At 36.6% G+C, this 25,083-nt stretch overlaps 1 protein-coding gene across 1 annotated transcript in view; it reads right to left on the bottom strand.

Moving 5' to 3' along the window:
• The window catches only part of FAT4 (FAT atypical cadherin 4), a 159,637-nt gene that overhangs the window by 7,140 nt on the left and 127,414 nt on the right, over positions 1-25,083 (bottom strand). Inside the window, exons 10-16 of the mRNA XM_036313839.1 lie at positions 20,577-20,681; positions 15,978-16,285; positions 13,494-13,579; positions 12,466-12,645; positions 9,708-9,832; positions 7,649-7,866; positions 121-382 (exon numbers count right to left, since the gene is read on the bottom strand). Coding sequence (XP_036169732.1) covers positions 121-382; positions 7,649-7,866; positions 9,708-9,832; positions 12,466-12,645; positions 13,494-13,579; positions 15,978-16,285; positions 20,577-20,681 — 1,284 coding nt within the window. The remainder of the gene's footprint in view (positions 1-120; positions 383-7,648; positions 7,867-9,707; positions 9,833-12,465; positions 12,646-13,493; positions 13,580-15,977; positions 16,286-20,576; positions 20,682-25,083) is intronic.

Genomic DNA, 25,083 nt, shown 5'->3' with positions numbered 1-25,083 from the left:
TTTTCAAGGATAGTGATGACATTTTTAGAATATTCATAATAGGTATTACCAGAAATCCGATTACTTTCAGAGAAACAGCTTTACCTGTCCTTTGTGATTGTACTCAGCATGAGCATTTACCTGTTTGAGTATCTCGATGAGCTTGATTGGGTGGAATTCCTCCAAGGGAGATAGTGAGCACGTCGAGGCCACCAAAATTCTGAGTAGGGTGGGCGATATCTCTGTTGTATAGCCTGTCGATGGACAGTACTGTGGCTGTTCCATTTTTTCCGATTAGAAAAGTATGCCAGTGGCCATCAGCAACATACACTTCAGGAATATTTCTCTCCACTTTCCCAGCAATTCCTGCATCTGATGTAAAATGTACTTTGCCATTCTTAATCTATAAACATATTAAAAACAATGTACAATTAAACTCTAACATACTTGAATAAAAACAAAGTAAAACCTTAAAATATTGGTCAGTTCGAAGCAGCTAGAATAGATGAAGAGACTAATATATTAGAGTATACTTACCTATCAAGCTCTATGATTTTAGGTAGCATATACCTTCACATTCAATAGTTTCAATTGTTTTCAAGGTAGTATTATATTTGTACTTAGTTATTCAAGATGCAGAGAATTATCTTCCAGAACACAACTGAGATAGTAATGAGATGAAAGTCCCTTTTAAGATAAATAAATTAATTTTTTAATGATTTCCTATAATTTTTCAAAAAAATATGTTTTTATTGATTTTAGAGAGAGAAAGCGAAAGGGAGAGAGAGGAAGAGAAACATCAATGTGGGGGAGAAACATCAATCGGTTGCCTCCTGCACTTGCCCCGACCAGGGATTGAACCAGAAACCCGAGTCTGTGCCCTAACAGAGAATCAAATGGGTGACCTTCCTGTGCTTGGTCGATGCTCAATCAATTGAGCCATACTGGCAGAGCATGCTTTCCTATAATTTAATGGCAATGGTGAGTGTAAATAAAATTGGTCAGTTTAGTACATGGCCAATAATGAGAGAAATATTAAAACTACTTGCAAAATAAGTCAATTCTTAGATAAAAATGAAGAATAGTTGGGAAAATAAAGACAAAAATAAATTGTTTCACCTGTCATATATGACACACTGAAATCTTAGAAAGAAATCATGTCTAGTATTTACATAAGTTATTGAGATTAAAAAGAACTATGATGAATAAATGTTGAGTTCTTAATAATGAGGTGTCTGGGCAAGTCTTCACTTCGGCTCTCTTCCAATTTATCTAAGGGATATTCGGTTTCTGTTACTTCGCCCAGTAGAACATTGGGTAACAGAATGCTCCTACTCCCATTTCCAACCAAGTTTCCAGTATTCCGAGTAGACACTTTAGGAAATAAAATAATTTATGAGGCAGATGAACATTTGGTTCAGAGAGCATCATCCCATCAAACTCCCAGACAGAGCTGGTGCCGGCAGGAGGATGAAGTGACACCATGTCTCAAATGACAGGCATGAAAGGATGGATCAGTTTATGTTGTCACTCAGATCAAATGCCATTTCTCCATGCAACAAACACATCTGGTAGAACTAAAAGTCAGTACATCTGTACTGTGGAAAATATGCCTAACACATTTACATATGTTATTCATATTGTAATATTTTATTAAAGCAGTCTCTCTAGATAATAATATATTTCAGTACCAAACTCAGATAGAAAAAAAGAGAGTTGTGGTTAAATGACAATAACATTTCATCAAATGGGCAACGTCTCATGACATGCGGTAAAAACAGCAACTCGTCTTTGGTTGTAGCCAGAGTCCTTTTTGGAAACAGGCCTTGGGAAGAGCCTTCTCCCAGCTCCGTGTTTCTCGCCTGATGGATCACAACTCATCATCCTTTTATCTGAAGAGGGGTCTTTGGGATATACCACAGAGTGGATTCAGTAAGAACATGACAACATTCTTCATGTTTTCCTTTTCCCTAATAATATTCTACCAAACTCCTGTATTCTTTTTAACTTTCCAAACATCCTGCTAATGTTTTGCTTTGTTCATTTATTTATTTATTTTTATTTATTTATTTTTTTAATATATTTTATTGATATTTTACAGAGAGGAAGGGAGAGAGATAGAGAGTTAGAAACATTGATGAGGGAGAACCAAGATGGCGGCATAGGTTAACGCCGGAGTTTGCTGCCTTGAACAACTACTTCAAAAGTGAAACTAAAAAACTGAACGCACATCACCCAGAACCACAGGAACGCTGGCTGAGTGGAAGTCCTATAACTAGGAGGAAAGAGAAACGCATACGGACACTCAGAGGAGGCGCAGCGCTGAAGTCAAATTCTGAGGTGCGGAGTGTGCAGAGCGGGCTGGCGGCGGAGGGCGCGGTTGGCGTTTTCAATCGGGAGGGAGTCACAGACTCTGAGCTCCAGATACAGGCGAGTCTTTAGGGACCCAGACTCAAACGGGAGAAGTGGGACTGTCTGGCTTCGGTCAGAGTGAGTGCAGCTTTCTCTCCGAGGTTTGCAGCGGGTGCTGGGACTCAGAGAGGCAGAGCCCCTGGGGACAGGACTGAGAGCTGCCATAACTGCTCTCTCCGGCCCACCCTGTTGATCCTGTGCGACCCGCCCCGCCCAAGCCCTGCACAGAGGCATTTGCCAGACAGCCTCAGGCAAAGGCTAGATTAGCACCTCCCTAGAGGACAGAAGTTCTCTCACTGCAGACACAGCTGATTCTCATAGCCACTTGGCCTGGAGGTCAAACCCTCCCTGGTATTAGCTACAACAATCCAGGTTTAACTATAAGACTGCGCACAAAGACCACTAGGGGGTGCACCAAGGAAGCATAACAAAATGCGGAGACAAAGAAACAGGACAAAATTGTCAATGGAAGATATAGAGTTCAGAACCACACTTTTAAGGTCTCTCAAGAACTGTTTAGAAGCCGCTGATAAACTTAATGAGATCTACAAGAAAACTAATGAGACCCTCAATGTTATATTGGGGAACCAACTAGAAATTAAGCATACACGGACTGAAATAACGAATATTATACAGACTCCCGACAGCAGACCAGAGGAGTGCAAGAATCAAGTCAATGATTTGAAATGTGAGGAAGCAAAAAACACCCAACCGGAAAAGCAAAATGAAAAAAGAATCCAAAAATGCGAGGATAGTGTAAGGAGCCTCTGGGACAGCTTCAAGCGTACCATCAGAATTATAGGGGTGCCAGAAGATGAGAGAGAGCAAGATATTGAAAACCTATTTGAAGAAATAATGACAGAAAACTTCCCCCACCTGGTGAAAGAAATGGACTTACAGGTCCAAGAAGCGTGGAGAACCCCAAACAAAAGGAACCCAAAGAGGACCACACCAAGACACATCATAATTAAAATGCCAAGAGCAAAAGATAAAGAGAGAATCTTAAAAACAGCAAGAGAAAGAAACTCAGTTACCTACAAGGGAATACCCATACGACTGTCAGCTGATTTCTCAACAGAAACTTTGCAGGCCAGAAGGGAGTGGCAAGAAATATTCAAAGTGATGAATACCAAGAACCTACAACCAAGATTACTTTATCCAGCAAAGCTATCATTCAGAATTGAAGGTCAGATAAAGAGCTTCACAGATAAGGAAAAGCTAAAGGAGTTCATCACCACCAAACCAGGATTATATGAAATGCTGAAAGGTATCCTTTAAGAAGAGGAAGAGGAAGAAAAAGGTAAAGATACAAATTATGAACAACAAATATGCATCTATCAACAAGTGAATCTAAGAATCAAGTGAATAAATAATCTGATGAACAGAATGAACTGGTGATTATAATAGAATCAGGGACATAGAAAGGGAATGGACTGACTATTCTTGGGGGGGAAAGGGGTGTGGGAGATGTGGGAAGAGACTGGACAAAAATTGTGCACCTATGGATGAGGACAGTGGGTGGAGAGTGAGGGCGGAGGGTGGGGCGGGAACTGGGAGGAGGGGAGTTATGGGGGGGAAAAAAGAGGAACAAATGTAATAATCTGAACAATAAAGATTTAATTAAAAAAAAAAGAAAAAAAGAAACATCGATGAGAGAGAAACATCGATCAGCTGCCTCCTGCACATCCCCCACTGGGGATATGCCCGCAACCCAGGTACATGCCCTTGACCGGAATCGAACCTGGGACCTTTCAGTCCACAGGCCGACGCTCTATCCACTGAGCCAAACCAGTTTTGGCTATTTTTTAATCAACAGACCTCTGAATCCCTCATCCCAAGTCTGTACAATATACCTAGCCTCACTTAGAAACAAAACAAACCAAAAAGCTCTGCACCAAACCACAGAATTGACTTGGAGTAGTAAGTCCATCATCTGTTATTACAGAACTCCAACATGGAGAGACACAATACGCCACGACAGACGGGAGGTTTGGGGAACACTTTATAGTGTCAACACACTATACACAAGCGGGCTTTCCTTTTGCTTTTCTGGCTGAGATGTCCTCACCCTCATTTCTTTTTTATCCAGACAGATTCTATTGATATATTCGCATCTCTTCTCGCATTGCTATTGCTACTCACCACTGACCCTCTCTTCCACAACCGTTTACAACCCCGTCCTTTTTCATTTTCACAGAATGCGTGTGTAAGTGTGTGTTTGCAGTGTGTGTGTGTGAGTGTGTGTGTGAGTGTGTGTGTGTGTGTGTGTGTGTGTGTGTGAGAGAGAGAGAGAGAGAGAAGCTGATTTAGAGTATGCAAAAAGGAAGAAAGAAACTGTCAGAAAGAGAGCCAAAGGAAAGAAAGAAGAAAACCAGGGGCCGTGGCCACTGATAAGCTGGCTGATAAGTCAGTCATTTGAACTGGCTCCCAGGCTGCACAAGCACATCGTATTCCTGTCATCTAAATAGCGTGCCTGCTCCCAACAGTCACCCTCTTCCTGTCTATTGACTTCTCCTGATTCACTGGTTTTGGTGGTTGTTGTTTTTAATCTACTTACTTTATATGCCAAGCCCCTTTCATCTCTGAAAAGATGCTCTTCAAAATTTCATACAAAAGAAATGTGCCTTTTGGTCTCTTTAGTCATTATTTTTATTCGTTTGCACTGACTTTGCCCTTCTCTTCCAAAGCACTCGCTACCCAGGGCACACAATCTGGAGAAGCAGCCTGCTGCCGGGCTGTGGGAAATGGAAGATTTTATGGTGACAAAAATGGATCCTGACATTCAGCCTCTTCCTCAAGGAAGGGGAAAGTCTGCCTCTGGTGTCTTCAACCACATTGCATTTTGCATGTCTTGACTTAAGGAGATAGCGTACAGAAATTTCCACATGTCGTTTAAATGGCACAAGGACTTGGAAGCAGCTTAACAGATAATGCGCAGACCTCCATGTCAGAGCCTCTGAACGCACATAAAACATTTCCTATAGACATGCAGGTCTACTTCTCTCTCTGCCTTTTTGTTTCTTGGCTTTTAATACACTTTCCAATGAAAATGATAAACACCAACTAATAACGTTATACAATGACTCGCATGCTTTGTTTTGTAGGTGCTCTGTTAATTCGGGAACTGGCTCTTTGTTTCCATAGTGGAGGTAGAGTTACAGGCTGAAGACGTTCCTGAGGCCTGGGTTAGGGCAGTTTCTCACTCTGGCACCAATGACATTTTGAACTGAATGATTCTTTTTTGTGGGATGCTGTGTTGTGCACTGTAGGATGTTTAGAGATATACCATCCCCCCAAACCAGGACAATAATAATTGTCTCCAGACATTGCCAAGTGTCCATCCAAGGTAACATCACCCCCAGATGGGAATGACTAGAATAGGGGATTATAATATGACTAGAGGCCCGGTACATGAAAATTCATGCACTGGAGGGGGGTCCCTCAGCCCGGCCTGCCCCCTCTCACAGTCCGGGAGCCCTCAGGGGAAGGAGGCGACCCAGCGATCATGGGAAGGCAATGCCCCCAGCATACCTCTGCTGCTGTCACTGTTGGCAGCACAAACCTCGGCCGGCCCTGGTCACCTGAGCCTCAGATGGCTCTAGGCTTGCCTGCACCTCAGGCGTTGGCTGGGCAGCCGACATCCAAGGCTTGCCCACATCTCGGGCAGGCCCTAGGTGGCTGGTCAGCCGACATGTGAGGCTTGCCTGCGCCTCGGGCTGGCCCTTGGTGGCTGGGGGGCTGAGGGAAGGTCCGGCTGCACCATGCGCCTGCTGCCCACCCCCGGCTGGGCTGAAAGGACTGTGGGACTCCCAGCAGGCACAAGGAGTGGCCGAACCCGCCCGGCCGCACCACATGCCTGCCACCTCCCCGGTGGGGCTGAAAGGACTGGGGGAATCCGGTGGGGCTGAGAGGACTGGGCACTGCCATCTTGTGGCTATGGGTGCCGCCATCTTTGTGACAGAGTGATGGTCAATTTGCATATTCCTTCTTTATTAGATAGGACAGTTTTTAAAAGATTAGTATTTTCTACTTCTTATTAAATATGTGTACATGGAACATACCAACCAGAGTTGGCTTGGATAAAGAGAAATTTTGAGAATAAAGAGGCTGAAGTTTAAAGGTGAACATGTTTTTATTTTTAGTATTATATGTGAATTAAACCTAGCACTTTTCTATGCATTTTGCTTTTGGCTTTATTAGCTAAGCTTCTAGTAATTTTAAAAATATTGCTTTATAGGTGGAAAAAATTCAGGAAATTTGGGTTTGTTTTCTTAAATAACAGAGTAGAATAATATGAGTAGAATTATAATATACAAAGTAATGTAGAAAGCAATCAATATAACTAAACTGAAGAAAATGATTATCTAAGAGATTTCTTTTTTGTGGGCTAGAAAACAGTATGATCGTTTTAGGAATAAAGAGTTCTGAGTTTATGGAAAATGCATGTCTATTTATTCACCAGTGCAGTGCCTCATTTACAGTCAAGAAAAAAATAAGGAATGATGTAAAAGCCTAATGATAAATCAATCCACTGTTTTCATGAACTATGATGTTTAAAAATATTTATTTAGAGATTTGGAGAATGTAGCTATAATTTTACTTATAATAATTCCAAAGACACTTAATTTCACAGGGTTTACCAGGAGGTAAGTTGAAAATATGCTCCAGAGTAAAGACAGATAATTTCAAATGTTTGCCCTTATTGCAGTCCTGCCCTTAAATGTACAGGGTGGGGCAAACATACGTTTAGAGTTGTGAGTACATGAAACAGAGTTTATTCTTAAATTATTACTTATTAATCATTGTATTATTTTCCATAAGAACAACTGTAAACCTACTTTTGCCCCACCCTGTACACATACCATTGTTTGAAATAATTCTTGGAGAAAAGTAGTTTTCCTTTTCAAAGACACATTATCCTTTTGTTTTACTTCATTTAAAAGTAGGGGGAAAAGCAATATAAATTTTTATCAGACAACATAGATCGCAACAAATTCTTTCCCTGCTGGCCTACCTAGCAGTGCTCTCTACTCGAAACCAAGACAAAAGTGTTTAGAAACCAAACCATGCAGATCTTTGTTACTCTGGCCAATGCCTGGGAAATAGCTAAGATAGACGATATTGGACTAGTGCCCAGCATCAGTCGGAACTCTAATGGGCTGTAAGAGCAGAGGACAGAAATTGTGGGAGAAGTGATTTAAACCATGACACAGCAGGCGGTCTAATCAAATGAAGTCACCATTAGCTTTTATCTTACCTTCACAGTAGTATAATTGCTGCTTTCTTGGATATGGATTAAAATGCCATTCTCGCTTCTTGTCCTGAACTTTACTTCCAGACTGTTCACACCAAAAGGCTCCATCGTGGCCCCTCGTATGCTCTGTCTTAACAGATATTCCCGCTTCTCATTCTGACTCATGTGGTAGTCCAAGCGCCCTTTGCCTTCCAATGACAAGGCAGTGTCAGGAGTAATAGCTGCAAGCCAACAAAGAAAGGGACAAATAAATGCACCCACTATTTCCTAAAGAGTGTCTATAGGTGACAAAACATTATAAAAAGGGACAATAAAAATATTGTGTTTAGAATTAATGTCTCCCAATTCTCCTATTGAAAAAATAATTGCCACATGTGACTTATTGTAGGAGTTGATTTCAAATGCTTAAATCCATTTCAGAACCATGAAATGTAAAACATTTTATGATACACATTAATCATTTGGGAAATATTCATTAAATACTTGATACTTGATATAAATTATGGATATCTGAAGAGATTGCCACCTGTTAAAATTTGGGGGAAACACAGTGAATCATTATTTATTTATAATGGTTTACTGTGTTTCCAAAATTCATGAATGAATATATATTTTCATAGTTAAAGTGATTTTCAATCTTTAAAGTCTCTAGCAATTAGAAACTTGAAGAAAAAATATATAATCACATATTTATATTTTAACTGACTTTATGATTAGTAATAATCATACAGAATTTAATTTATCATCATTTATAATTATGACTTATCATAATTTGATAATGTTTTCACACTACTGAAGTGTGGCAGTTTGTTATAGCACCATAGCTAAAGAAAAAAACATCAAATTAGCACAAAAGGGCTTCGCATTCAATGGTACATGTCAAAAAGGCAAGTTTTATAGTATGTAAATTACATTTTTTCAAAGCAAGATATTTCTAAAGCCAATTACACATTTCATATTCAGATATAATTTGGCTCCTACTTATTAAATACTCATTACTTTAAAAAGTATGTGTCAAAGTCCTTTTGCTATGTTGTGATTTTAACCTAAATAATTAAACACAATTATACCTCTTCTACTAACATATTTTTGATTATAGTGTTCTTAATTTAATCATGAATTTCTATTTATTCTCATATTATAATAGAACCAAATGACTCTTTTAAAAAGTAGTCAGTTAAATGCAGTGATTTCAGTACTAACCTCTTATTAGAAAATGAAGCAATTTTTATAAAAGAGAGCTCATTAGGGTTGGATAGTTAGTGGATGTACAGCTTGAAATTAGAAAAAGCCACGGTCTAATGATGGCTTGAACATCATTAATATTTTATTAACATTAGGGTTTAGAAACAAATCACTAATAAAAGGATTTAAAACCAATTTTAATAATTGAAAGTTAAAATTCAAGTATCATTTCAATTGTAATAGACTATAATGCATTGTATGATGTTTTGAGTGCTGTGTTCAGTGATTTATCATTTACATTTTTCTACCAAATATAAAATATTCACCAGAGAAATATTGCCAAAAGGCAGATAATATGAAGCCCCTGGCCTTGTAGATTGCCTAGCTTTCCTAAAGGTAAACCAAACATAAGTGATATAATTTTAAAATGGAGCCCTAGCAGGTTTGGCTCAGTGGATAGAGCGTCAACCTGTAGACTGACGGGTCCCAGGTTCGATTCTGGTCAAGGGCACATGCCCAGGTTGTGGGCTCAATCCCCAGTGTGGGGCTTACAGGAGGCAGCCCATTAATGATTCTCTCTCACCACTGATGTTTCTCTCTCTCTCTCCCTCTCCCTTCCTCTCTGAAATCAATGAAAAAAAAATTGTATGTATTAAAAAGGAAATGAATTGATGTATTTAGTAAATAATTTTAAAAGGATGTCACTCTTCCTCAAGTTAAAAATATGTTTTAAAATGTCAGTATATTCACTGATGATTGCCCATTTAATATTTTCAATATTTAGAATGAAAACATAATTTAATTCCTTATTTAGGAGCATATATCTATATTGTCATAGTTACTATAATTTCCAGTGAAAGGTGAGACGCTTGCATACATTTTTCACAGTATTTGCCAGTCAGCCCCTCTTTGCAGTGACACTGCTGCCATGACCAGTAATCCGTGCATGTGCCGCCGTGCTGGCAGGGACTGCGAGTACACGCGCCTTCCAGTCTGGGGCATCTGAAAGCAAGTCACAACAAAGACTCAGAAAACACAAGACAAGGTGGGAGAAATGTGTTAAAATTAAACACAAATGTTTATTAACCTGCTTTCTTTCGTGCATTCAATTCTTTGAAACTCAAGTGACAACATTTATAGCATCTAATCAAACTGTGACAAATGACCTGCCTCATTTATAAAGGAGAAGATTAAACAGAGTAACACCTTACATGGTAAAGAAAAAGAGGTGATAATTTTTTTGTTTAAATTAATTTTAAATGGAGCAAGTCATCTTGGCCCAATAACCACTGTAGTTAATGTGATCTCTGGGCTACACATTTATTTGAAGGCACATCTCCTCCACCAGACAACTCATGCAACTGTTTATCAAATGTCTTCTGTATAGCAAGCACTATGCCAAGCATGGAGATAACGTGATGAAAAAAACCCACGTGTTCATGGAATATTTGTTTTCCCTGTGGGGGAAATGGGCAAAAAACAAATTCAGACAAATGTTCAAAGATGGAAGTTCTACGGAAATGGTGAGACAGAGAATGGGTATTGGGGGTCTTAGGGGTTGCTGGGTCTCTAGATCAGGCAGTGAAGGAAGGACCCATCACTTTTATGAAGACCTAAACAAAGTGAGAGAGCAAAGCAAATCTGGTAGAAGATGATTCTGGGCAGAGGAAACAGTAAGTGAGAAAGCCCTGTCATGTGTGAGGAGCACCAAGGGGCCCAACATGGTTAGAGCACAGAGACAAGGAGAAGTGTGAGTCGATGTAGTGAGGAGCTAAGGTGGAGGCCTGACCATGAAGGACTGGTACGTCAGGGTAGGAACAATGTTGTTTTTAAAATATCATTCTGGTTGCTGGTAGATTAGATGCGACATGTGTCAGAAAGAGAGGGACCAAAGGTAAGAGTTTTGGCTGAGCCGGTGGGTAGATTGAGCTATTACTACCTGAGAGAGGAAATCTGTGGAAGGAGGAGGTTGGGAGGAGTCAGGAAGGAGGGCCAGAAGTTCAGTTTTAAACTTAAGTTTGTGATATTTGTTAGAGAATCACACATGGAAAGTTGAGTAGGGTGTTGGATATGAAGTTCAGAGGACAGGCCAAGTTGATGATAACTATTTAAGGGTCACCGGCTTTAGAGATAGTAGTTAAATCCAAGGACTATATAAAAAGTAACTTCAAGAATGAAAATAGATACAAACTAGAGGAGATTAAGGAGGAGAAAGGAAGAATTACAGTAGGAAACCAGGAGTATGCCATGTGCACAAACTGATAAACTACTTTTAGGGAGAGAGAGTGATGGACTGTTCCTAATATGGCTGACATTCAAATACGATGAGAATTGACCACTGATTTTAGCAAAAGAAGTGAACAATCACTTTGATAAAGATAGAACAATTTTTCAGAGACAGAGAATTAAGGTGGTAGAAAAAAGGAAAATGGGATTAATAAAGGTGTTTGTTTTGTTTTTTTAAATAAAATGGGTGAAATAACAGCATGAAGTGGGATGAGAAAAAAACAGTTGACTGCCGGAGCACTGTTTTCAGAAGGTTTGTGGGATGCAGGCTATTGCTTGGTCTTTGTGGGAGTCAGAAGAGTTCATTCATAACAGGTTACAAGGCATGCCACAGGACACATGGGCAGATGTGGGGGAATGAGCTTTGGGGAGTTTTCATTCGACCATAACATTTTCTGAACTTTGGAAGCAAATTCATTAGCTGAGAAAAAGAGGCAGGGGATGTTTGAGGTCTGTGGAAAGAGGAGGCATGATCTAGTCATGAAGAGAGTGTGAAAATTATTAAGCTAGGGGAATACAATAAACGGCCAGGCAATAGTATGTCCACACTAGAGGTTAGTAAACATGAATTTAAACAGACGACAAACTCCTCAGGAGCTCGGGGCCAGGTGCCTACCTCATGATTTAACTCACTAGCTGGTTGACTTGGGGCAAGATCTTACAAGTCTAAGTAGCTCAGTTGCTTCATCTGTACATGAAAGTATATCTACCTCACAAAATGATTGTCAAGGTTAAAAGAACTGATAGTGTAAAATGCTAAGAATACTGCTGGTACGTATAAGATATCAATAAATGTTGGTCTTCGTAGACACCAGATAAATCTGAAATTTAAAAAATAAAAGTGAATTCTCAAATTTGGGAGCTTTGACATAATTAGTCTTTAAGTCTCTTTATTCCAACATATTCAAAGAGAATGACATCCATCATATCAAAATAAGATATGTTTAGAAATAAAGCTCACCTTATTAAGTATAAGATAAAATAATATTTCCAGTGAAGCTCCAGTCTTAAATTTAGAAACTTTCATGACAGAGCGATGAAAATTAGACAAAAATTCTCATTGAAAGAGAATGCAATTTCAATTTACAAATTTTCTGAAAAGTCATAAAATATATAATTCACATGAAGCACGATTTGAGGGAAAATCACTATTAGACTATTCCTTATAAAAAGGCATATATAAAGGCAACAAATTATGTACATATACTACCACTCTAACCTTTGATCATGAAGATACAGAATAATGCATACTTTTAGGGCTTTGGACACAGCAATTTCATAATTTGATGGTCAATTATCATACACTTTTTGCATTTTCTTTAAAAGGGTAAGAAATAAAATTGCCATACTGGTCTAGGATGCCTTGAGCAGCCAGAGCTTGGCTGGGTTCCAGGGGCCTTCCATTCACTGCAAACTCCATGATGCATCCGATGAAATCATGGCTTTCCACGTGTCCTCTCCTCTGAAGAACTGGGTCTAGTGATCTGATGCCTCCAACTGTGACTCGATTTGGCTGAACGTCAAGAGTCCTTCATAAGAAAGAAAAGTATGTTAGTACCGACATGGTAGATTTTAGCAGGTTTCATTTAAAAAAAATGTGAAGATAACTTTTTCTGGCAGGTGTTATAGGATGGTAAATTTGAGTGGAAAACATTACCGAAGTGTAGGTAATATCCACCAGACAGGTACCTACAGGATTATTTAAGGTCTGAATAATAATACAACTTATAGAAATGGTATTTGCAGATAGTCAAGTGGGATGTATATAACTATGTTGAATTAGCAAGGAGCACACTATCAGAAAGAATATAAAATGCATTAGGAGTAGGGACAACTCTAATGTTAATGTCAGATTACACTTTCCCTTCACTACAGAGATGATAAGGAATGCCAATAAGTTGATTACTGCAATGGATTATGTGACACTGTTTATTTTTCTGTTTGTTACTATTTCTACTAAAGTTACTTATGTTTTAGATAGGGTCATGATGTGTTCCACTTTGAAGTGCTATTGATAAATATCTGTCACTACTTGTCACATACAACATTCAGAGACTGTGTCTAAAAGGGGTGGAGCCCTTATTCTAGCCTTTCAGGACCCAAGTCACATGCAACTATTTCACCAGGATTCTTAGAGTCTAGGCTATGCGCATCTTTCCTTTCTCATCCTGGCCACTTCATTTCACACCTTCTTTTTAAAAACAAATTTTGTACACTATTTATTAACTTTTTATTTTGTAGCACAAAAATCTCTTTGGAGAGGATGAAATACCTTAAATTTTGATGTAATACTTTGCATAATAAAATTACTTTCAATTGTGTAATTTCCTTTTTAATGTCAAGTAATGGTAAAGATCAAACTAACAGTTGTACGTACCAGTCATCTGAGATGGCCACGTTACTGACAGTGCAGTATCCTGGTTCTTGGTTCTCAGAACAAGAGTCCACAGTTAAGGAAGCTGCCTGTACAGCAAGAGAAGGAAGCGTTCAGCCGGGTGCTACTGCCCCCAGTGTCCTTTCCAGCCAACACTGCCCGGGGCTGGTTTCGATGTGGACATGATTTTAAAATTGTGATAACATATTGATTCAGCATAATAAATACAATACAATAGTAAGTTATAGACACATATTTCTTTGATATGCCTAAAACTAAATCGTGAAGGAATTAATATAAGGGGTGGGAAGGTGCTTTAAAAAACCTTCTCCAGGCTTCTTTTTTATAGATGAAAGAATCAAAATGCCATAAACATCTCTTAGATATTATACAGTGGGTCTGAGACAGCTTCCTGGAGTTACAATAGTGATAAGCCTGTTTATTCTACTAGCCAACTAGTCTAGCAAATGAAAAACACACACATTATATTTCTGATTTTTTAAAGTCTTCTTCCAATAATTCATACATATGTACAAAGAGATTTTGAAAGTACAATGTACATACTATTATAGAAACCTAAGAATATTGTAATACATGCATTAAAGTTAAATTTTTGAGATAATGTACAGAAATAAATTAGATGCTTTTTTCAATTATAAGAATCATTATTTATAAAGAGTATGAGGTTGAAAATCTGCATATAACTGTTGACTTCCAAAAACTTAAGTTGTCCCTCTTTATCTGTTAATTCAGGACCCCCTGTAGATACCAAGTTAGGTGTATGCTCTCTAGATAAAGTGGCAAAGACCAATGAGTGCTGTCAGCCCTCTACCTCCTGATCCTGGATCAAACAGTACAGATATTTATTGAAAGAAATCCACATATAAGTGGATGCACACAATTCAAACCCATGTTGTTCAAGGCTCAACTGTCTATGCAAATATTAATTTATAAGAATGGTTATCATTTGAGTTTAATTTTAACAGCAGGGCAAGTGTAAGAAGCAACACATGGAGGTCCAGCAAGTTGACCAACATTGCTCTTACATGCAAAAGTATCTATCTGGTTTTCAGTCTTCCCGAATCAAGTCACTTTCATTATGTATAGAAATTATTCATTTCCTTAATATCCCATTTTTATCAATATTACATATGATTTGAGGAATTGTCCATAAAACGTGTACTTAGATGAGAGGCTTGTAAAGGCATATCTTAAATACCTTACATTTCAGAAACAATGAATGGGGTCAATGTATAGTTTATTGTGCATCAAATATTACTAAAGTATTTTAAATTATTTCTATCAGTTAATTGTTTTAACTTATTATAAGCTCCATACAATGAACTCTCACAAGCCATGTAAGTTTTTTTCTTGCCACCTTTTCAAGGAAATCATAATAAATAATAACACTATAGGAAACATTTACACTTCCAATTCTATGTCAAGACTTTTTTTTTAATGTCCCATTTAGCTAACTCTTTCAATAATTAATAATTTCCCAAGGTTCTATAAAATTGAGTGATATTAATCTCAAAGGCAGTATTAGGTTTCATGGAACAATTTAGGTTGCTCATGTAGACTATTTCATTTATTTCTAAAAAACAAAAACAAACAAGAAAAACAAAAAACACAACAAAACATTAACACATCTCTCTCTGCATATACAATGCAAAGTATCCAACAATTCCAGCGATCCCTAAAGCAATAATAAATTCAGGAGTATCACTGGATATTCATGAATGCCTCAACTAGAAAAAACAACTTAGATAATGGTATCATATTTTAGTCAAACTTATTATTTAATATATATTTTTATTTTCTAAAAGCTTGGTGATACAACTCAAAGAGAAAATACCTGAGGGAAAGTTTTATTTGAATAGTAGCTCATGTAATTTAATCTTCAGAGTTAATGCACCTTCTTTATTACTGAATTTTTCTACCAGTACTGCTATAAATTGAGAAGTTTCTGTCCTGTCAATGAAATGATTCAAGCTGAGAAGTTAATGATTTTGCCAGTTTCCAACAGAGTCCTTCTAAACTGTAGAAAACAGATTCAAAATCCAGTAGGGGCCTTATTTTGGATGTTTTCTGAAATATGGAGACATTTTTCCACTGACCGAAGTCACAATGACAAGTGTTTTTTCTCCACATTTAGTATTATTCAAGCCCTGATGACTATGGCTACATATTACAAACAGACTGAAAGAATTCTTTTGCTCTCCCTTCCCTTTGGGCATACCTCATAGTACCTTTTTCCTTTTTTTCTCTCTCTTGCTTCCAAGCCCTTGTGTGACTCAATCAAAGTTCATGAAGTTTAAAGGGACCTTGGAGGTCAAGAGGCAAAATCATCCATTCCACATAAGAGCCCACTGACAACGCCTTAGCTACAGAGTTATCTTACCTACGTTCTGAGAATTGGGATGAGGGTGCTACCTACTATCCCCTATTAGAGTGACTGTTCATATCAGAAAATCATCAGCGCCTTACCATTCCTGCTCTCCTGGCAATCACAGTGTGAAAATGTCCGTCTGACACCTTCTTCATGGTGGTGAGTTTATATGTACCGCTGCCTAAATTGTAAGAGAATCTTAGTCTCTCTTCAGCAATTTCGAGAGCCAAAAATTCAGCCCGGTCCCCTGTCTGGTTGTCATAGTTGTAAAGCAATAAAGCATGACTTTTAATCGTTGCAAATTTGACATAAATATAGTTGTTATTGGGGTCCAAGCTGGGAAATTCCATGTAAGATAACTCCTCAAATCCATAACTATTCAACTCGCAGTGTTTTCCAAAGACACCTGTAGACAGAAAAAATTGAAAAATCGACACATCAAATTCCAGTGAATTTTACTAAAAAGCTTTGATTAAAATACAAAAATTAGTCATACTTACATTTTTTCTTATTCTCCAAAGAATACTATCTAAACTAAATTGAAATAGAATGAATCCATGATCTTTAAAACATATAACAGATGATAAAGTGGTTTAAATGCTTTTCTTTGGCCAATTAGGGAACATTTAAGTATGCCCCATTTCTAAAAATTAGGATTAGTGGAATGAAGTATGTCTGAAAAGATTCTTTCCTGGAAAGCTTTCAAAATTAGTTGGTCAATCTTTTGAAAGTTTCATATGCTGCAATTTTCAAACAAGGTACTTTCTCTATAATATATAATTCTTTCTTTCTCCTATCTCATAAATTCTTAAAAACAATTTTAATTCAATTGAGCATGGTAAATTTTGTTTTGACTAAAAAAAACCAGTCCCTGTACCTGTGGTATTTTTAAGGGTCACAAATTACAGAAGAGAACCACTGCTTTTAGGAAAATAACTGTCTTAGTTTTTATTTCTTTCTTGTTTCATACCCACTCTGGGCATGATTTATACCAGGCTCCTTGGAAATAGTTTTCTGTTTTTTCCAAAATCAAGCATTCCCATTTGTTTGTGCTGGTTCTTTTTCAAACTTGAAAAATGAGTTTTATTGATGTTACAATGCTATGCCAAAATTCTTTTCCCACAAATATTAGTAGACTGTAGCAAATGATTGGAAAATTAACCCATGCCAATACAGCATGACTCTTATTAACTTGCAGAGGTTTCATTCCTTCATTTTGGCTGCACATCTCTTATAAATGTGTTACATTGAGAGTCAGGGAATTGTTCAACCAGAAGGAACCAATGCCATCATTTTACAGAATATTTAAAAATCGCCCAAGGCCACAGAACCATGGGAGTCAGAGCCAACACTGAAGACCAGATCTCCTGATTGTCTAGTTGTTTAGCTGAACCACATTTTTTATCCAAATGTTCTTTAAATCAAAACAGCCTAGTAGCTGCTATAAAATCATGTGTCTACTATCTTTTCTTTTTCTGTAATCACATTCATTGTAAATGAGTAGAAATATAAATAATTTATTTTTATTAACTAAAGTTTAAAAAAAGGAAAGAAATATTTGAGTTACATATTATAAATCATATATTATATATGGTATACATTATTTATATTATAAATATATCATTCTATCATATAGTATTTATATTTTATGTTGTATCTATAATTTATACTCACATACAATAAGATTTTACAATTTATTTATATTAAACATTTATTATATTACATATACCTTATATTTGCAGAAGGAGTAGCCAAAGTTAAAGAAAGAGCAAAGATAAAGCATACAAATTAAATAGATTATTGCAGAAATCTTCACTATGTATTTCCTCAGGTCTCTTCTGATTAAATTTTAATAAATCTGTGAAAATGTGCTTAAATTGTATTTTCACATTTATAGAAAGTATACAGATCCCAGAAACATGTTCTACATTTTAACTGAAATCAATACTGTATATTCAAATATAAACATATTTCTTCATGGAATATATATTTTTCTTTTTAAGGAGTTTTGATATAGTTTCTAGAAAAAAGTAAATTTCTATTTTGAAAATATAAAAGTTGAAAAGTTGAGGATTTAAAAATTGCCTTCCATCTGAAATGCCACAAAATAAACTTCATAAAAGTCAAGAGTACTAAAATTACTCTAATATGGGATTTTTTTTGTGTGTGTGTATGTATATGAAGTTATACATATACAATTATACAGGCTCTCTTTATAAAAGTCTTAAGCATTTTTTAAAAATATATTTCTTTATTTACTTCAGAGAGGAAGGGAGAGGGAGAGAGAGAGATAGAAACATCAATGATGAGGGAGAATCACTGATTGGCTGCCTCCTGCATGCTCCACACTGGGGATTGAGCCTGCAACCTGGACATATGCCCTTGGCCAGAACCGAACCTGGGACCCTTCAGTCCGCAGGCTGATGCTCTATCTACTGAGCCAAACTGGCTAAGGCAAATCTTAAGCATTTTATGTTGTTGTTTTTTTCTAAAATCTAAATCTAAAAAAATCTAAATTAAAAAAAAAAATCAAATCCAAACAAATCTTTCACTGTTGAGAAGGTAAACAGTGCAAATTTTTTTCCAACTTCGAAATTATGGTCAAGATGTTGTTTTATAGGATGCATGTGTAATGATCTCCAGCTATTTGTTTGAGGCATTCCATCTGCCATTTTTATTTGTATGTTTCACCCACATTCAATTTGAAAAGGGAAATACTTTTCCTTTCAATTCTCTCGGTCTGTAATCATGTATTACTGTTTCAAGGTTTTGTTGTTTTGTTTTGTAAGTGCTTCTGTTGTTGTCTGGCAATATTTAAGTTTAAATAATTTTTTTTGTTTGCCACTGTTAGGAACAGGGAAAGAAATTTGTACTGCCAGCCACATATGATCCGTCTCTATTTTAACTTAGCGGTTGTACTAGTCCCCTTTCCCTGGGTGAAGGCCCCAAATACTTCCACCCAATAGGCAGTGACTGTTGTATCAGCTACATGGCAGCAACAGTTTATTCCCATTTAGTATCAATTACCTTAAATCCTCATATTTGTGATTGGAATGCAGAGGAATCTCTAAAAATGTAAACAACCTTTGTTCAGTCACTTGAAATCATTTTTTGATTTTCCACTCCAATCCCCTTATCTTTTATTCCAAAACTTAAGTTAAACCATGAAACCTGAATGTGGTTATGAGCAGAAGCAACACCCTCTAAGGATTATAAAACATCACTGAAAGAAAGAAGTTGTAGATCTGAAGTTGTGGTTATTTTGACCTTGATCTACCATTCCGTGTACCATGAACATTGTTTGTGAGAATCTCACATACATTTTAAAAAGGAGGGATACTGTGAATGTCATGCTGGATTGAAAATAAAATTTTCTAGTCTCTATATCATTTTGGAATAATTGTGTTTTGATTTTGTTTTTTGACCTTAGACAAAACCCTCAATGTCTGGGACTCAGAACCATTGCTAAAATGCATGGCTCACAATAAGGTATTTTTATATTTTGTTTTTCTTTATAATTCTATTGTTGTGCTGTATAAAAACTAGATGGAGTTGTGGACTTATTTGAAAACCAATTAGCAGTATATTTCACTGGCTACTAGAAACCTCAGTTTATTTTTCAGTTCTATTCTGTACTATAGATTAGAATTCACTTTTTAGGTCCACAGTAATATGTTCAAGGAAAACCAGAAAACATCCTTCTCCTCTTTTGCTTATGGAGGGTCTCTAACTACTGCAAGACATCTGGAGATGAATACTATAGTGTGAGTTAAGTCAACCTTTAAACTGATGGAATGGCCCAGCTGGTGTGGCTCAGTGGTTGAGCGTTGACTCATAAACCAAGAGGTCACTGGTTTGATTCCTGGTCAGGGCACATGACCGGGTTGCAGACTTGATCCCCAGTAGGGGGCGTGCAGGAAGCAGCTGATCAATGTTTCTTTCTCATCGGTGTTTCTATCTCTCTATCCCTTTCCCTTCCCATTTCTCTAAAAATCAATATATATATTTTTTTTAATTGATGTAATGATCACAAACCATGCTCAAATGAAAGCTTCCTCCAAAGCTTGTCTCATAGTCCTTGGCTGTCTCAGTGCCTGGCAACATTTGAGTGACACCTGGAAGGAATCTTTCCATTCATGTCACTGTGGTGAATATATAAGTACGTGTACAAAAAAAACTGCAACAACTTTCTTCCTCAAAAGAATACATTAGCCTGAATTTTGATTAGTTATGTTGATACTATCTACAAAATGCCTATAAATCCTTCTCATACAACTGTTTGAATTAATGTAAAAATCAAAAGCAAAACAAAACAAAAATCATTTTGAAGGATTATTTTTAAAGATTTGAAATAGAGAATGATGTCAAATAGTGCCTGAAAGATTTTTTACATGATCGGTTCTAGGCTGAAAAGAAGACAGCTATAAGTATTGAGGCGAAATGTCCTGAGAACACAACATCAAATTCAATTATCTTCAGTTGATTATTTTTCTAGTAATGATCAAAGCAATATATTCAATGGGATTTCCATAATTAACTTTTAAGAATATTAAACCTTTGAGATTTTATTTTGTCAAAATCTCCTGTGTAAAACATTTCATATTGTCTTAATCACTCAGGGCCAGAATAAAACAAAATTGCTACACTGTGAGCCAAAATAGATTAACATTTTATATGGCCAGCAGAGCTATACTCACCAAATGGACAGTGGCAATAGTAGGAATCCACACCACTTTGGCAGGAACCACCATTAAAGCAGGGGTTGCATTCACAGTAGTTGACTGAAGATTCACACATTTTCCCTGAAAAACATCAAGCTCATTTAAAAAATCTTACGCTTAAATATATTAACACCACCACTGCATAACCATATATAGAAATCTCTCCTGAGAGATTATATCTTAAAGAAAAGAAATATAATACCATACTACTTGATTGGGGAAATTGAAATATTATCTGAGATTTCAAAAGCTTATTTAATCATCCTATTGTAAAGATATGCATTATAATATTTAGAAAAAAATTACACATACATCTTGAAATAAATAGTGTTTTTAGGTATTTAGGAAATCATAAATGGTTAAGAAATTTAGATGTTTCCACTAATTTTTTTCAATGTTGCTATATTTTTCACACTTTATAACTGAAGAGGTGAAACTTTTACAGGATAAGTTTCACTGTGGAGATGTCCTTGGCTCAGATTTGTTCAAAGTAATCAATCCCATTTAGCTTCTTTATTGAACTACCATCTGTTCACTCTCAAGAAATATCCCTTAACTTAATGCACGCCTACCTGATGTACAACAGAATGAGACCTAAGAAAACACACCAAATACATTTTCAAATATTTATCAATATTTATTCTCGACCATGGATTATGAATACTTTGACTTTTTTCAAAACCAATAATATCTAACCGGCACATTTTTCAGTTTACAGAGACTATTCTCATTTATCATCTTGTCAAGCTGAATCAACTAATTTTGACTGAGTGCCTATTATGAACCAGACATGCCAGAGGATGGAGGTATTGCAGTCAAGAAAACAGGCAAGTGTTTCTATTTTAATGGGGGAAATGATGCACTCAACAGCAAATATTTACATTCACAGGTGAAGGAGAAGAGGTCTTTGGAAGCTAATATCCACCAAAGAAATGATAAAACTACAGCCCAGACCAGTGTAGGTCAGCTCTCAGATCCAGGCTTCACAAGTTATAACTGAATAGTTGATCACTTTATCGGCAAAATTTAGGGTATAAGGCCTATCCCACTTGTTTTTGTTGTGGTATTCTTTTCCTATGTAAACTTAAATGTGTTTTAATACCACCAACTTACACTCTGATCAATTACATGTTATTAATAGATGCATTTCATGTATAATAGAAGAGTTTCTAATTTTCTGGTTCTAAGAAACAATGTGATGTTATCGATTTCTTAATTTCCATTCATTGACAGGAAGGAGGGTTTCACTATTTATCTAATTAAATAGAGTTTGTTTCTGTAAAGCATGACTGCACTAATGCTTTTATTAACTGTCTCATGAAGACATGTAAGTTTTATGTGCACAATTAGACTTCATGTTGAGCACCGACAATCCACTTCATCATAATAACTGCTTAAAACACAGTCAACGTTTCTGTTTAATTTACTTATGTTTTTGTGGCGTGGGTATGTGGCCACATCGTCCTGGTCTGAAATGACAAGTGTGAGTCAGGCCTCATGACACTGCTAACAGAAATGTTGCTCTACTTCATGGGGTCGTAAACACAACATTTTTCCTTTTATAAATAACACTGGGAACCTCCTTACAAGGCAAAACACTCACAGTTTCAGAACGCCTTCCTATTCTAAGGGGAAGTAACGAGCATAAACAAGTTACCAATACAGAAGCACAGAAGTTATGCTTTAAGTATTGTAGTCACGTGTTACAGGCAGGACAGTGTTACCTAAGCCTGTCCAAACATCACACCAGAGACATGCTGTGTCATAGAGAACTCTCTCCTATGGCGTTTTCCAACCGGATGTGAGACAGATTATTCTAAAGAAGGGGATTCTTTTTCTTAATTAAGCATCAGTATTGCCCCATAGAGAATAAATAGGACTTACTGGCTATCCTTTTGATTATTTATTTGCCATGAGGAAAGTCACAACTTCTACCACTTTTCCCCACTATAAGAGCATATGTAACTGTCCCATGTGTTGCTGGACTCAGTAAGGTTTCATGTTCTTTTTTTGAAAATCCTTTTAGAGTTGCATTACAAGTAGCATGTATTGAATACATAGATTAATATATTTTATAGATGTGGTCAGTAACACCTTTATTTTGTGAAAACATGCGTGGCTTACAAAATTACAGACTTCCCTTTGTGAAGACTGGAAATGTGGGGACAAAGGGGAACCAAAGGAGTGGTTTGAGAATGAAGTTAAAATAAATCCTCAACAAAATCTGATTTTTTTTTGCAGATATAACAATATAAATAGACATTATAAGAGAAAAAAAGTTCAACTTTTAACTTAAAAGTGTTTTATTTTCTTATTTTTCTTTGGTAGATAATTATAAAAATGCAAGAAATGACTTTGGTAGGAGTCAAATAAATGAATTAATAATTACGTTTGGGGAAAATAGTCTTATTTGTAGGGTGTTAGAGTATGTAAATTATTTACCATTCAAAAATTTCATTTGAGTACTCCATTTAATCGGCAAACTGTCTTACAAATTGTTTTTTACAATTAGTAAATTTGAAAGTGATTTCCATACTAGAAATGGAGATTTAAAGATACAATTTGAAAACTCCACTTAAATTATTCAAAAAAGCCTTTTTTTTTTTTTAATGTGAGGGAAAGATGTTATAATTTTACTTCAAATCAAAAGAAATCTCATAAATGCCTATGTCTCAGGTTTGGAAGATTCATGCATGCTCACTCACCCAACTAAAGTCAGCAATACAATCCGTATTATTTTGCATCTACTTCCGCTCTAGTGTTAATGGCATGGTGATTATCAGGGAATGCAGCAGTTTGAATTACACTAACACGCTTCTGGCAAAAATAACTTGATGTGTTGAAGCACCATGAAACACAATCTTGGATCATTAACTTAATTACTGCTGCAAGCCAGTTAACAATATTTGTCAGTGCCTTGAGGCTTGGAAGAGACTGACGAGTTTGCACAAAGAAAGGCATCCATGTCTTTGGAACTCAAGGAGCTTTTCCTATTAACATTCATTAACCGTCACATGTTAACTGTTAGCTGCTTAGAAGAATAAACTGATCTCACTGCTTGGACGTCCATCAGTTAACTGTGTTGCTATACATTATTTCTCACAGGTAGAAGAATCGTGCTTCTGGAAGTGTACACTCTAAGCACCTGAGAATGGGAATTGTGGACGACGGAAATGAATGCATAACAACAGGCTAGGGAGGGCATGCATGGAATTTCCAAGGTTACAGTGAGCTTACTGAAGAAATTTAGCGAATGTGTTCATGTTCAGAGGTAGGTGTGATGAATTGCTGAACTCAAATTGAATCTATGGTGGTCGCCTATGGTCTTTACAACAGGATGCATATTGGAGTTTCACTTGTGCTGATAGTACATTTGAATGTTAGATTATGTAGAGCTGAGCTACATTTATTCTCACCTGTTCAATTCGGCCAACCTATGAGGGTAGGATGATTCCTGATATCCTATAGTTCATGTATGCTTTAATATTATATACACATATATGAAATACATGTATATATTAGATCACCACAAGAATTTTTGCATGTCATATTTACAGAGAAGGGAGATTATGTGCAACTATCAAAGCCTATTTATGTCTAAATTAATTTTGTTAAAAATATAATTCCATAATACATATATGCTACTTATTCTGAATATTTATGCTTACAAGCTTTTAATTATTTTAGCAGAAAGTAGCTGTTTTTTGTACACTATGTAAATGTTTCCTCTTAGTGTAAAATGCACTAGGAAGACAGTTAATCTAAATATTCTGATCAAGCAGCAGTATGTCTTTTATATGAAAACAATGCAAAAATATCATGTTTAATAAGGGCTGCTACTGAGAAAAGCAAAGAGGAAAAAACTGTTTGCCTTTATATACATATTTTTATTTTTATTGATTTCAGAGAGGAAGGGAGAGAGAAATGGAAGCATCAATGATGAGAAAGAATCATTGATTGGCTGCCTCCTGCATGCCCTATACTGGGGATTGGGCCCGCAACCCGGGCATGTGCTCTGATCAGGAATCGAACCGTGAATGAACTCCTGGTTCATAGGTCCATGCTCAACTACTGAGCCACACCGGCTGGGCTGCCTTTGTATTTTAAAGCACATACAAAGACATCTCAGTGAGGCTGCAGGCGATCATGTATAATGACATATGTAATCTCCATGAGAAGCTTACACATACATTCTTATTTTCTGCAGAAATAAGAAGCATTTCAGCTACTAGAAGCCTGTTTTTAACACTGTAGTAGGGTAATGTATCACTTAAGGTAAACTGTCTAATTCCCCTCTGGGAAATAAAATCAAAATAAGAATCGAGGCTTTTACCTTCTCTTGTTCATATGAACCACTTACTCCTCAGTATCTCAGAAAATTTCACTTCATATCACAGTGGTTTCCTGGTCTCGTGGTCACTGACAACTTAATATATGACTGCTATGATTTTAAGAGAGTGACTCTTAGTTATCACTCCCATTG

The sequence above is a fragment of the Myotis myotis genome, unplaced genomic scaffold, assembly GCF_014108235.1.
Source record: "Myotis myotis isolate mMyoMyo1 unplaced genomic scaffold, mMyoMyo1.p scaffold_m19_p_6, whole genome shotgun sequence".
Taxonomy (NCBI): Eukaryota; Metazoa; Chordata; class Mammalia; order Chiroptera; family Vespertilionidae; genus Myotis; species Myotis myotis.
The sequence above is the reverse complement of the archived record's forward strand: the minus strand, read 5'-3'. Positions and strand labels throughout refer to the sequence as shown.